Here is a 14,927-nt window from a genome sequence, read left to right on the forward strand (position 1 = left end):
ATGGAAAACCAAATCAAAACCAAAAGTTTTTAATTTGTCGCTTTGGTGCGTTGTGACCTGTTATAGAAATCATCCAGAAATAATCTGCTCCTTTGTGCCAGCAAGATCAGTTTCATGTTTCCCTTTCCAGATGTTAGTTTTTAATTAAGTCAGTTACTTAATATACAAACAAGAGGTGAAGCTAATTCTGTTCAAATAATTTGTTGAGACACTCTTGGACTATTATTTGGTTTGGGCACCTTCAGGGAGTTTTGTGAAAATGATGTCCAAATATTTTGAGGGTGCAATGGTTAGTTATTCTAGAGCAGGGGTGTCAAACTCAAATTGACAGAGGGCCAAAATTAAAAACTTGGACTAAGTCGTGGGCCAAACTAAATATTTATTGAAAATTTTCAACAACATCTGCATGTTTTCTCTTCTTTCAACATATGTAATGTTAAACTTTTTCTTATTAAAATAAATGTTTAATAATAGTTTTGGTTAAACTCTTTCCAGAAGAAGCATTAACAAATGAGAAATAAAATATAAAATAAAATTTGCTGTAAAACCAGACTTCTTTTCATCTCCTCCACCTTCTGGAGCTTTTGCTTCTTGTTCAGATCCTTATACCTGTCCTGGTGTTTCATTTCATAGTGTCTTCGTATGTTATATTCTTTAACTATAGTCACGCTGGCTCCACACACAAGACAAACAGGTTTGTCTTTTAAAATGATGAACATATAGTCTGCCTCCCACCTGTCTTGAAAGGTCCTGTTCTCTGTCTTTCGTTTGGCTATTTTTCATAAGGGGTTTATTACGTGTGAGTTGGGCGACAAGTCACAGATGCTAATGAAAGTAAAGAGAGGAGGTGGGGACAATTAGAGGGCTGATGGGCCGGCACCAATGCATTTGCAAAGGATTCTAGGATTTGTAGTTTTGGCTGTGCACGTGCTATACTGGTGCAGCAGCCAGTGGGCCAGCTCTAATACATATTTGATATGATCTTGTGGGCCAAATATAATTATATCACGGGCCAAATTTGGCCCACAGGCCTGAGTTTGACATGTGTGCTCTAGAGGTTTTGATTAATAATTCATTGACTGAATTCCACCATGCCAGCTGTGGAATACACCTGGCTCAGTAAAAAAAAATGCTGATTTTACTGTCTAGAGGCTCGAGCCTTTATGACTTTGTATCTCGTAAAATATGAGTTTCTCTAAAATGGATAATAGCCACACTGACCAGTAAGCATTTAGAGATGGGGGAATAAATGCCAATCGTGACAGTGAAGTCCACATCCTATAAATAAGTTGTAACAAAGATTCTTAATAATAGCCACACTGACCAGTAAGCATTTAGAGATGGGGGAAATAAATGCCAATCGTGACAGTGAAGTCCACATCCTATAAAGAAGTTGTAACAAAGATTCTTGATAGGAGCCACACTGACCAGTAAGCAGTTAGAGATGGGGGAATAAATGCCAATCGTGACAGTGAAGTCCACATCCAATAAAGAAGTTGTAACAAAGATTCTTGATAATAGCCACACTGATCAGTCAGCATTTAGAGATGGGGGAATAAATGCCAATCGTGACAGTGAAGTCCACATCCAATAAAGAAGTTGTAACAAATATTCTTGATAATAGCCACACTGATCAGTCAGCATTTAGAGATGGGGGAATAAATGCCAATCGTGACAGTGAAGTCCACATCCAATAAAGAAGTTGTAACAAAGATTCTTGATAATAGCCACACTGACCAGTAAGCATTTAGAGATGGGGGAATAAATGCCTATCGTGACAGTGAAGTCCACATCCAATAAAGAAGTTGTAACAAAGATTCTTGATAATAGCCACACTGACCAGTAAGCATTTAGAGATGGGGGAATAAATGCCAATCGTGACAGTGAAGTCCACATCCTATAAAGAAGTTGTAACAAAGATTCTTGATAATAGCCACACTGACCAGTAAGCATTTAGAGATGGGGGAATAAATGCCAATCGTGACAGTGAAGTTCACATCCTATAAAGAAGTTGTAACAAAGATTCTTGATAATAGCCACACTGACCAGTAAGCATTTAGAGATGGGGGAATAAATGCCTATCGTGACAGTGAAGTCCACATCCTATAAAGAAGTTGTAACAACTAACAGTACCGTTAGTTTTTTAAATCCAAGGATTAAGACGGTCACATTTCATAAATGGGGTTCTCAAGTGTAAGGCGCTGTAAATTTTTTTTGGTCTAATGACCCAAAAAGCCCATGAAAAACAGTCCCTGAAAGGGGGACGAGGTTGACGTTTTGCAGCGATGGCATTCTTTCTGGTCAGTTTTTTTCTCCTTCACATTTTAAATGCTGTAAAACCAGACTTCTTTTCATCTCCTCCACCTTCTGGAGCTTTTGCTTCTCGTTCAGATCCTTACACCTCGCCAGCTCCTGTCGGTCACCGAACTGCTCCAGTGTGCAGGGGGCGACGCGAAGCCCTCCGACCCCACCCCACCCACCGCGCAGCGTCTTTTAAAGGGGATGCGAGCGAGAGAGAGAGAGAGAGAAAACTCTCCACGCGATGCGATCTCGTGGAGCTGCGGTGACCCAACTTCAGCATCGGCTGCGGGGTGAGAGCGGAAAAGCCGGGGGATCGCACCCAGCCACCAAAACATTGGGAAAGCTCATTCAGCATGTGGGTTACCCGATGCGAGGCAGCCAATGACGATGTTCGGTACAGAACGGGTCCGTCGACAAAGGACCAATGAGCAAGGTCGTCTGGAGTCTCCATGAAGCGCTGTCTCGGAGCCAGCCTCAGTCATATGACAGTGAAGCTTGGTGGTGGGGGATCGCTCCGCTCCGATTCTCACACCTCCCCCCCGCCCCCCGAAAATGCCACCGACGTTATTTCAGAAGCTCTTCAACAAACGCAATGGCTTAATTTCGCCGACCCGAGGTTCGGACGGAGACACTTCCTTCAGGTACGGTGTGATGCTCTCCCTCCTGCTGTAAAGGAGGGATACGATCAGCGATTGGAGCCCAGCCCCGGCACGGAGAATGGATCAAAATACGGAAGTGCACTTTACTGTGCAATTCTTGCACCTCTTTTTCTGGGGGTGGGGGGTCCCTCCCGAATTTACTCCTTTAGTCTGTGCACTTTGAAGCCCGACGACCCGTATTCTGGGGAGGAGTAGCTTTGCCGCGAGAGACGCTTCCTTCTAGTAGATGGGTGGTTCTCCACGTGCTTGTGATTAGAAACTGTAGGGGGGGTCCAACACCTTAAAGGAAACGATCTGATGGAGCTAAGTGGTAAAATAAAGGAACGATGGTTTGAAATCAGCCTTTTGCTCTTGATAGATTTTTTTTTAAATGCCCTGAACCCTGTGTTTTTTGGATGTCGGATTCGTTTCTGGACCCCTTCCGAAATTAACTTTTCCCAAATAAATTTTTTTTGATAACCTTCCATCCCCTCTCGCTTGTATCCCTTCACGAAGAATGTACGGGTTTAATTCTTGTGTATTTCCTGTTTTAAAATTGCGTTGCACTGAAAATAGAAAATAAATGTGGTCATGGGTTGTATCAGAATGCAAACTAACATGAGTAGTGACAGGTCACTAACTCGATTTATAATGTAGCGAAATGAATTTATCGCTAGATTTGTTTGAGGCGAAGGGAACTTCTTCAAAGCAACCTGTTCAAGTGCTGTAATTGTGGGTGTGGCACAAGCAAGTGCTACGTGCTTTCCAAAGTACCTTCTTTTTGATATCAATAAGGCTGAGAAAGAGAAAGAGCCAGATAGAACTTTCACTCGTGTAACAGCCGCACTCAGGATCTGTACTTCTATAGCCCAAATGAGGTCAGTGAACTTTAACAAGAGGCTAAAAAGGAAAATAATGAAACAAAATTTGACAGAAAGCCACAAGAAAAATCTTAAGGTGTCTCTTGAAGGAAGAGAATGTGACCTCGGTGGCTGAAGGTACGGTTTGGCAGTGATGGAGTAAAATGTGGATGTATAAGAGAACTGGAGGAGAGTAAGTATCTTTGAGAATTGTGGGACTTGAGGCAATTAGAGATGGGGATTTGAAAATGTCGATGAACATCTACAAATTAAGACCTGCACAATCGATATCCAGAAGTTCACAAAGAGCTTTGGAACAATCAAACTTGATGTAGTAAGGAGCAAAGGTGATAAATAAACTGAACACTTCATTATTTTATATGGTGTTTGATTTCAAATAGCAAAGTGTCTGATTAATGTTAATAATAGAATGCATCAAAATTGAGCTTCTCTCCCAAATATTGTTAAACATTAAAACTTGCATTATTACATGTAATAAAAATTATGGGATTGCATATTGTACAAAGTATAGTAATATCAATAGCAGTTTTTGTTACCAAGAGAAGAATGTTTCAGTTCTATTCTTTGGCTTGGCTTCGCGGACGAAGATTTATGGAAGGGTATGTCCACGTCTGCTGCAGGCTCGTTGGTGACTGACAAGTCCAATGCGGGACAGGCAGGCACGGTTGCAAGGGAAAATTGGTTGGTTGGGTGGTGGGTTTTCTATTTGACACTTGTAAAGCAAATATTGAAGTGAGCCTTTACCTAAATAGGTTGACAACTGGAATTTATTCATAATTTAGTACATTGGAATAACTACCTGATTCTGCAAACTTTAAAATAACTTCAGAGTTTAAAATATTTTCAACTGAAGTATATAATGTTGAATATTTATAAAAGATCTCCATGAATAAAAAGCAAACCTATTTCTTTGGAGATGACTGAAAGCTATAGTTGGGAACTGAGAAGTTGCAATATTCTCAGTTGTATGTTATAATTGTTCTATCTGAATATTTCAAATGAAGCTATTTTAATTCTGACGCTGCTTCTCTGAACTAATTCGAAAGTGCAAGAAATCCAGTTCATTCTTTGCTTTCCATGTCGAGATTTAGAAGATGGCATGTAAAACAAAAATCTGCATATTTTTGATGTTTACTGGTTCTTAAATTTATGAATCAGTTGTTTTCATGTCAAATCGTTTTCCTTTTACAGAAAATTAACTGGATAGTTGCCCAGCATTACTGGGGCACAGAGATGTAGCATCGTATTCAAGTTACAGTCTTATAATTTTTTTTGCTACAATATTTATCGGGAGGGAGCAGGGTAGGAGAGGGAGGGGGAGGAGGGAGCAGGGAGTGAGGGATCAAGGTGGGGAAGGGAGTGGGGGGGAGGGGAAGGGAGCGGGGTTGTGGGTCAGAGGTGCTGCTATCGCCTAACATGGCAAGAGAGTAGCCATCTCTCCATCATCTTCTCCTGTTAACTTCTTATCATGATTTTATGATTGTATGTAGTTGCTTTTATTATTATGTACTGCATTATTGTTTAAGATGTTTTAGTGTATTGGGAAATGTTTTATATGCATATAAAAGTAAAATTTATACTATATAATATAAGGACCATATGTACCTGTTCTGATTTGCATACAAATCCAAATTAAAGACAGACCTAGGTAACGGAACTTGTTTTTAACCCGGGGACTGCTTGTATATATATATATATCTGTGTGTGTGCAACAGCCTTAATTGCTTGAATACGGCTGAGATTGTCTGATCTCGGAAGCAGGCTCAGGACTCGTCAGTACTTGATGGGGAAACTCCCTGGGAACACCAGGTGCTGTAAGTTTCTGTGAGGGGAGCTGGACAAAGTGGTGACTCCCTGTCTTCCTTATGATAGACTAAGTTAAAGAATTTCATTTTTTTTCATGGATGCCTCATTTCAGAATGTGCAAGCATATAGTTCTAATCATGTTTTCCATTTGCTGGTTCACAGCCTGTGCCTAGTGGTTCCTGTTTGCCTAACTATAAAAATATTCTGAGAACTCCATCTCCACCTACTCTCCACATGATGTTTCTGGTTCCAACCACACTGGGTGAAACGATCATTCCATAAATCATCTCTGCACTCCACACCCTCCTCATGCCTGTTCCTCACCTTAAATTTAACCCCTCTTGTTTTGTACATTTATTACCGAGAAAGGTTTCTTACCATCTGCTATCCATGTTCCGCAGAATTTTGTTTACCTGAATCAGGTCTCTCCTCAGCCTTCTCCAAAGCAAAATGAACTCTGCCTGTACAGTCTCTCCTCATTATTCAGTTGCTTCATCTCAGGAATATTTCTGGTCAATTTCTTATGGACCATCAAATATGTCCTTCCTCACTGGTACTCCAGCAGTGATCCAAACAATGTTTTATTAAGTTGGATCATAACCTCTCTGGTCTTGTATCCTGTGTGCTGACATCTTTAGGGGCCTTGGGTCTTGTATAGTAAAATTCCACCCTTTATCTATATTCCTTTGGACCCCTCCATTCATGATGAATGTCCTACATTTTAAAGTCTTCCTGGGATGCATCACCTGAATTTTATCAGGAATGCATTCCATCTGTCATTGCTGTGCCCCTGTTATTAACTCATCAATATAGTCCTGTAGTTCAACTACCTTCTTTATGATTAATACCATCAATTTTTGAGTGATCTACATAGTTACTAGTCATACTACATTAACATCCAACTGATGTTCATAATTCATATTAAGAATTCACTGACCCTGTGGTGCATCTCTAGACATAGACTTACAATTATACCTTGTCAAAAGTCTTACTGACGTCCATGTGGAATACATCAACCACACTGCCTTCATCTATATTTTTATAATTTCCAAAAATATCAGATGCTTCCCCTAACAAAACCATGCTCTCTTTCTTTGCTTAATCCTTAATTTTCCAAGTGCAGTCTTCTGCCTCAGAATTTTTTTCCAATAACTTTCTTACCACTAGCATTAAACTTGCAGGGCTGTAATGATCTGGCATAACCTTGCTGTTCTCCAGTCATCTGGCACATCATTTGTGGCAAGCAAAGATTTTAAAAATCTCTCCATGCACCATTAATCTCATTCTTTGCCTCTCAAAATAGTCTGGAATACATTTCAGTAGGGCCTGGAAACTTAATTCAAAGTTCATGCTTATTGTTACATTACACCTTGTACAGTGAGAAAGGTTCTTCCATGAGAGGTCTACCAAGCCAACAGGCATACAAATTTGCAGGGCAAAAATACAGTTGCAGCACATTGATTTGCAATGAAAGAGATCAGTTAGTAAGTATGTAGCAAGGGCAGCATGGGAGCACTGTTTGGGATTCATTCCGTATCTTGGTAGCTCTAGGGAAGAACTGTCTTTTAAACTTTTTGGTATGTGACATCACACTTGAAACTTCTCAGTGGTAGGAAGGATAAGAGTGTGTCAAGGGTGTGATGGATCCTTCAGTATGTTGGTTGCCTTGCCAAGGCAGTGGGATGTGTCCATTGAGGGAGGGATATTTGCATGAAGTTCTGAGCTGTCTTTGCCTTCTGTAGCTTTTTTGATATTGGGCAGGGCTGTTCCTATTCCATGCTGTGATGTATGCTTTTGATGGAACACCTGTAGAAGTTGTGACATGTAGAGGTGTTAATATACTTTCTTCACCAAAATACCACATGGTCTCCACATCAAAGTATTGAAAATGTCTATCCCCAGGCACCTACACAGTTTGTTGAAAATGTCTACTCTTTTAGGAACTTGAGGGCATCCACTCTCTCTACTTCAGTGTTGGGAGAGAATGGGGGAGAGGGGAGTTATTCTCCATCTCTGGTGCTTTGCTCTACTTCCTGGAGCCTCCCATCCTTGAATTCTGCGCTGCCAAATGAAGGTTTCACCTTCTTGAATGCCAAAACCAGATGACGCTGCTGGCGTCGCTCTACAAGCAACTTAAACCTGCACGGGACCATCAGATGGGATGGCTGGGCTGTAGGACTCTATGGAGGAGCGCTGGAAGATCATGGCCTTGCTCCCTGCTCTTCCTAGTTTTGCGTCAGTGGCAACTACAGCAGTGCCACCATTTTGACTGACCGTAAGGCTTTTATTCAACCTACAGAAGCAAAATACTGCAGATACAAATTCTTGAAGTACTCCACAAGTTAGGCAGCCATATGCGGCAAGAGAAATTGAGTCGTGTATTAGGTCAATGACCTTTTCAGTACATTAGAGTAACCCAGAAAAAAAGTTGAGGGTGAGGGTTAGGTCCCAGCAAAAGGAAAAGTCGGTAATTGATTGGTAGGAAGGAGAGATTAATCTGAAGAAGAATGATTCCCGCCATCTCTTTAAAATTGTGGGAAAAGCACAGTTTTAAAAACTCAGTTTATTTAAAAAATTGATGGGGTATAAAAAAACTGGTCTCTAATCAAGAGGTTTCTAAACAGTACAGGATAATACAAATAAATGCAATTTGTCAAATTTCTGCTAATTATTTCACTTTCTATTCAATATTTCTTTCGTAAAAGAGAAGACACAATATGAATAAGTGCATCCAGTGAGTGTTTTTATCTGTGTATGATGAATTTATGATTGCTAACAGCTAACTAATGATACCAAGTACCAATAGATTAACTGATGCATCATTTCATATTGATGTCAATGAATGGAATCTTGGCATTTATTGAGTAAATTAGGAAATTAAACTAAACAAATACTACCCACTCACAATGTTTCATGATTACTGAAGTATTCCCATTTGTCCTAGCTACTGGGTCAGATGACAAATGAGTGGGAATGTACTGCTTAGATCAATTCACCCATCACATGGTAGCTATAGAATTGTAGGTTTTGGAGATTAATCATTTGTTTCCACAGTGTTGAAGATTGACATCTTTTGTTTTGAAGCAATGCAGTTTTCAATCTATTTAAAACTAGAACAGTGCCCCACAGGATCAGGCTCTTTGGCCCACATGCATGAACTGAATTTAAATGAAAGCTTTGAAGCTTGCTCATGATCTATAACCCTCTATTTATTCCCTGCATATTCATGTATCTATCTCGAAGGCTCTTAAACATTACCTTTATGTCTGCTTTTACCACAACTCCTGGCAGCCCATTCCAGGCACCTACCCACCCTATGGAAGACCAAACTTGTCTTGCACATTTCCTTTAAATTCCCTCAGCATCCCACCTAAAATGTATGTCTGCTGGTGTGTAACATCTATACTCTGCCTTACGAAGGCAAGAATGCAAACCACCTTCTTTCCCACCCTATCTATTTGTGTGGTCACTTTCAAGCATCTGTGGACTTGAACACCCAGATCCCTCTACACATCAATGCTTTTAAGAGTTTTACTATCAACTGTAAACATTTCCCTTGCATTTGGCTTCCCAAAATGCTGAACCTCACACTTGTCTGGATTAAATTTAATCATTTGCACCTCTGCTCATATCTGTAACGGACCTATGTCCTTTTGTATTCTTTGATATCTGTCTGCACTGTCTACTGCTCTACCAATTTTGATTCCATTTGCAAACTTACTAACACGGCCATGAGTTGATAGGTTTTAATATCTTATTTCACCTTTTTCACATTAACTAAAATTGTAAGTCACTTTAAATTCTAAAATATTATACAGTGTAACTTTGTTTTACCTTTGTTTTTTTTAAAATCCATTTCATTTTTGTTGCATTTCATGTTGTTTAAATTGTAGCAGAAGAGAAATGATATTGAGCAGTTTCCATGGAATTAGTCAAATTCTAATAATGACCATAATCCAATTTAAATTTGAATTATTTTTCCTTATTCTGTTATGATAAAACATAGATATTGGTTACTTAGAATTCTACCGTGGCTTTACAAAAAAGTTAGATTGATGAATCAACTTAAATTTGCCATTCTATCACAAGATTGCTCTTGCAAGCTCTAATTATGAAATCAGGAATTGATGCAAATGCTGGTATATTGCATCTTGTTTTCCTGCTCGTGTCACAGGTATTGTCACAAGTTAGAAGAGCATGACTAATTCAGTGCAGAAGTACTTAGAACTCTGCAAATCAAAAGTAGGAACCAATATCTTGCAATACAGAGTTTTCACGAAAGACACTTTAAATGTGTCTTCTGACAATTTTTTGTGCCTTCTTTCAACAATTTTTGGGGTTGTAAGCTAGTCAGGATCTGTCTGGTGACATTACAATGTCATAATTTACTGCATTGATTCATAATTAAGTTTGCAAGCAATTAATGCAAAACACAAAAATGCTGGAGAAACTCCGTGGATCGCGCAGCATCAAGGGATACGATTAGTTAATCTTTGTTTTATAGTTTGTGCATGTATATTTGTAAATGTAAACAATGATATAATTTATTACAATGAGAAAAACTTTAACCTTGCAGGCCAATAAATTGAGACTTCTTTACATTGCTATTTGTGTTAATGATAGTTAAAATGACAGAATTTATTGTATCCAAATTTATTGGTAGCACAAAGATAGATGGGAGAAAGTTGCAAAGACCATGTAGAATATTTGCATAGGTTCGAGTAGGAAATAAACGGCAGATAAAATATTATATGGTCAATATGCTATGAAGAATTTTTTTTTTAAAATCTATTGGAACGGTGTGAGATTTGTGAAGTATAACACATTGGTGAGACCAAATTTGGAGTATTTTGTGCAAATTTGGACACTTAACTGCAGGAATGATATCAATAAAATTGAAAGAGTGCAGAGGAGATTTACAAGGATGTTTCCAGGAATTGACAGCTAAATTATGGGGAAAGTTGAAGCAGGTTACGATTTTAATCCCAGGAACATGGAGGAATGAGGGGAAATTTGATTGAGGTACACAAGATTATGATGAGTGTGGGGAGAGTAAATTCAAGCAGGATTTTTCTACTGAGATTAGGAGAGATTAAAAACTAAAGGACATGGGTTAAGGGTGAAAGGGGAAGAGTTTAAATGGAACATTAGGGGGAACTTCATGTAGAGAATGGTGGGAATATGGAATGAGCTTGCAGCTGAATTGGTTAACAGGCTCAATTTTGACATTTAAGAAAAATTTGGACAGGCATATGGATGGGAAGGGTATGGAGGGATATGGTCTGGGTGAGTGAGATTAGGCAGAATAATAGTTCATCTTAGACTAGATGGGCTTGATTCTATGCTGTAGTCTTCTATGTTTCTAATAAATCTCGTAATCTAGCACTCCTGGACAGTGTTGGACTGGCATCTTTTCTAGATTATTGGATTTTATTCCTATTAATACCCCAATGCTTTCAATTCAAGAAACACCACAGACTGAAGATGCTGGAATCTGGAACAAAATATAATCTGCTTGAGGAACTCGGTAGGTTGAGCAGTAGCCGTGGGAGAAAAATAATTAATAATTAGGCTGGATCCACAGGACTTTTAATTCATCTTATTTACGATGTTACTCAATAAAATACTTTAAAATCCCCATTATCTGGAATTCACGCAACTGGCAGCCTCAAGCAAATGGCAACAAAATCACAAAAAACAAATAGGTAAAAGATATGAAAGTTTAAATTAGTGCCCCTAGTGGTCAGTTTGTCAATCACACAGCACGCACTCTCAAGCAACCAGAAAATTCACTTACTGGCATTGACCAATCCCCAGATGTGCTGCTGGATACTAGGGGTATTACTGTGGTATTTCCCAGTGAACTTAGTGGCTTTAAAGAGAATGTGGAAAGAGGACAGGAAGGTTCAAAGGAAGCATAGGAACAAGTGTGTGTTGAAAGCAGTATGGCGATTAGCGTCAGGAATTCTGAATAATAGGGTATTGGATAACCAGACATTCACTCTACTGGTATTGAGAGAAATTCTGGTGTCTTTGTATGGTCTAATCATGTTTCTTGAACATGAAAAATTAGGAAAGTAACTGGAAAGCATTTGGTCCAGATGGAGTACCCAGCCAAGTACAGATAGATCTTGAATTACAATGTTCCAACTTAAGATATTTCAAAGTTATGATCAGCAGAATCTGTTTTGGATCAAGATAAATCGGAGTCTACCTGTATCAACGTGGTTGCTTTTTCTTCTCTGAAGGAAATGCTTCTGTCCAATCAGCGCACGCTTTGTCAGATCCAACGCTGCTTTTTTTAAAACAAAATGTGATTTGGAACGCATGCATAGATTTCTGTCGCTGGGGTGGGGGGTGCGAAGAGAGATTGAACAGAGAGAGAGACCGTGACGGCAATCTGCACATGCATTCTAAATCACAACATAGACTGCCCTAGTTACCAAGCGCCATCTCAGGCTCCTGGCAGGAGCGGCTCAGAGAACTACCTGTACAGGTAGACGTCAACTTATAATAAGTTCACCTTGCGATGTGAGTCGCGGAACCTGTACAGAGAATCTGCACTGAGCAACTTGTCAATGTCTTCGCGATAGTTTCAAAATCTCACTTCAGCATGGTTATGTATACAGCTATTTCCAACAAGCCTCAATTGTATCAATGCCCAAGAAGTGTGTTGTAACCTGCCAAAAGAACTACCAACCAGTAGCATTCACATCCACAGTAATGAAATGTTTTCAGAGGCTGGTGTTGAAGCATATCTGCTCCAGTCTGAGCGGCGACATGGATCCATTCCAATTTTCTTACTACTTCAACAGGTCTATGCCAGATGCCATCTCATTGGCTCTACACCAAACACTGAACAGCAGATAATCACGCATCAGCATGCACTTTATTGACTACGGTTCGGCATTCCATCTTCCCCATTGAAACTGATCAACAAACTCCCAAGACCTGGGTCTCAATATCTTGCTGTGTAATGGGATCCTGGATTTCCTCACTTTCAGATGTTCTTAGCCCTATTCTCTACTCGCTTTATATCCATGACTGTGTGGCTCGGTATGACAAACAAAACTATCTACAAATATACTGATGATTCACAGTAGTGGGTTGTATAAGAAATGGTGATGAGACAGCATACTGGAAGGAGATTGAAAACTTGACTGAATGGTGTCCTAACAGCAATTTCGCACTCCATGTTAGCAAAACCAAGGAGCTGAGTGTACAACTCTGGTTTTCCCTTCCTAAGGTCCTCAATCATTGATCATTAGGGGATCAGAGATGCGGGTGAGCACATTTAAATTCCTGGGAGTCACTTTCCTGGACCCAACACATGAACACATGTCAGTGCACCTCTACTTGCTCAGAAGTGTGCAAAGGTTTGGTAGGACAGTGGAAACCTTGGCAAATTTCTACAGATGTTTAGTGGAAAGTGTGCTGACTGGCTGCATCACAGCCTGGAGTAGAGTTGAAAGCCATTCAAATGGTAGTGGACACAGCCCAGTACATCACAGGCAAAACTCTCCCTACCATCAAGAGCATCAACATGGAATTTGCCTTCAGAGAGCAGCAATATCATCAAAGATCCATTCCACCCAGCACATGCTTTGTTTTCACTGCTGGTATCAGGAAAGAGGTATAGGTGCCACAAGATTCGCGCCACCGGGTTCAGGAACAGTTGCTACCCCTCCACCATCAGACTTCAAAACAATAACAATCATAGACTCCTTTCAGGATTCTTACTTTGAACATTATTTATCACCCAATGTTTTTTCTTCTTCTGTATTGCATAATCAGATTGTTTACATTTCTTTCTTGTATCTTGGTACAGTATTTTTTTTACACGACCAATAAGTAGAAATTCTGCCAGGCCCGCAGGAAAAAGAATCTCAGGATTGTTTGTGATGCCATGTATATAATGTGACAATAAACCTGAACTTCATCATCTTTGAATGCCTTTATTACAAGTGGACCAAAATGGGGAAGTAGGGTTTTGGTAAGATCACATTTGGAGGACTGCATGTCTGACTTGAGAAAAGACTTGCTTGACCTGGGAGCAATGTAGAAAAGTTTCAGTCAGTGGATTCCTAGTAAGGAAGGTTTGTAATGTGGAAAGAGAATAAATTTAGAGCATACTCAAGAGTTTATTTTTTTTAACATAAGGTGATATAATTTAAACAATGAGAGCTACCTGTCAGGGTAGATGATGCGAGGATGCTTCATTTCAGGACAAATAATGCACTCATTAAGTCTAAGATTGGAAGGAATTTCTTCTTCGAGAGCTGTGAAATTTAATCTTGGAGAGCTGTAGTTACAGAATAATTAAGTTTTAAGAGTTTCTATGATCTATATTGTCATTGAGCAGTCCAGCACCCTTCTTTAGTCATCTAGCTCTGATTCACAACAGCACCACCAATTTTTCTTCCCTTCAATGGGAAGAAACCATGTATACTCCCTTCAAAGTTGACCTTCCAAAATGTATCACTTATGACCAGATTGAACTCCATCTGCCACTTTTTTGCCCAATTCTGTATCTTCTTTTAACCTACGACAACCTTCTACAGTCTACACTGTCTACTGCACTTTGCATTTATTCACCTCCCACCTTCGACTACGTGATACCAAAAGCACAACATAATAATTTTTGCTTCCTGTTCCGTAATAGTAACTCTCATCCCTTTGGTCAGATGGTAAATTATGAAGTAATCATGAAGGATACGAATTCTTGAGCATTAGTCCAATATAACTGACAACAATGCAGGCCTATCTCAATTCCACTTAAAACATTTTGACTGAGATGGCTTGGAAGATTTGGTAATTGATTTCAATTTATCAATATACTGAGTTTTTTATAGATTAAAAAGGCAGATTATTAATATATCATCCAATTCAATGGCTTGTGTTTGTAATACTATGAATCTCTGTACAGTTGGCCAATTCTGTGTTGTAGTTTTTTCCGACCTATAAATGTGCAAAATTAAATTGCAGCTTAAGACCAGTCAAATTATCATTTCGTGATTTAATCCTCAAAAAAACAGCACTATCTCCATGTGTCCGTGCAAACATGGATATGTACATGTCTTCAGTGCTGTTCTTATTGCATAAAAGTGCAGGTCTTAAGCCTTTGTATTAAATATAATCTGCTTCTTGCTGACCAATCTGCGCAAAAGGAGCAGGTTGGTCAGCAAGACTTTTGTCCCCACCGTCTACTGCACTTGTTTTATTTATTCGCTTTTTTTTTATAAAAAAAAGAGCAAGCCAAGGTGATTTCATTGAACATGGACATGATGTTGTGCTGACCTAT

At 39.4% G+C, this 14,927-nt stretch overlaps 1 protein-coding gene across 3 annotated transcripts in view; it reads left to right on the top strand.

The window, feature by feature from the left end:
* Window positions 1-2,779: 2,779 nt before the first annotated feature.
* Window positions 2,780-14,927, top strand: part of fnip1 (folliculin interacting protein 1) — a 94,994-nt gene continuing 82,846 nt past the window's right edge. Inside the window, exon 1 of one of the 3 annotated variants that reach the window (XM_069898272.1) lies at window positions 2,780-2,942. In XM_069898272.1, coding sequence (XP_069754373.1) covers window positions 2,854-2,942 — 89 coding nt within the window. In that variant the 5' untranslated portion in view covers window positions 2,780-2,853. Of the gene's footprint in view, window positions 2,943-3,936; window positions 3,993-14,927 lie in introns of those variants that run through there. The other 2 variants (XM_069898274.1, XM_069898273.1) reach the window with 2 other exon arrangements.

The sequence above is a fragment of the Narcine bancroftii genome, chromosome 9 (assembly GCF_036971445.1).
Source record: "Narcine bancroftii isolate sNarBan1 chromosome 9, sNarBan1.hap1, whole genome shotgun sequence".
NCBI lineage: Eukaryota > Metazoa > Chordata > Chondrichthyes > Torpediniformes > Narcinidae > Narcine > Narcine bancroftii.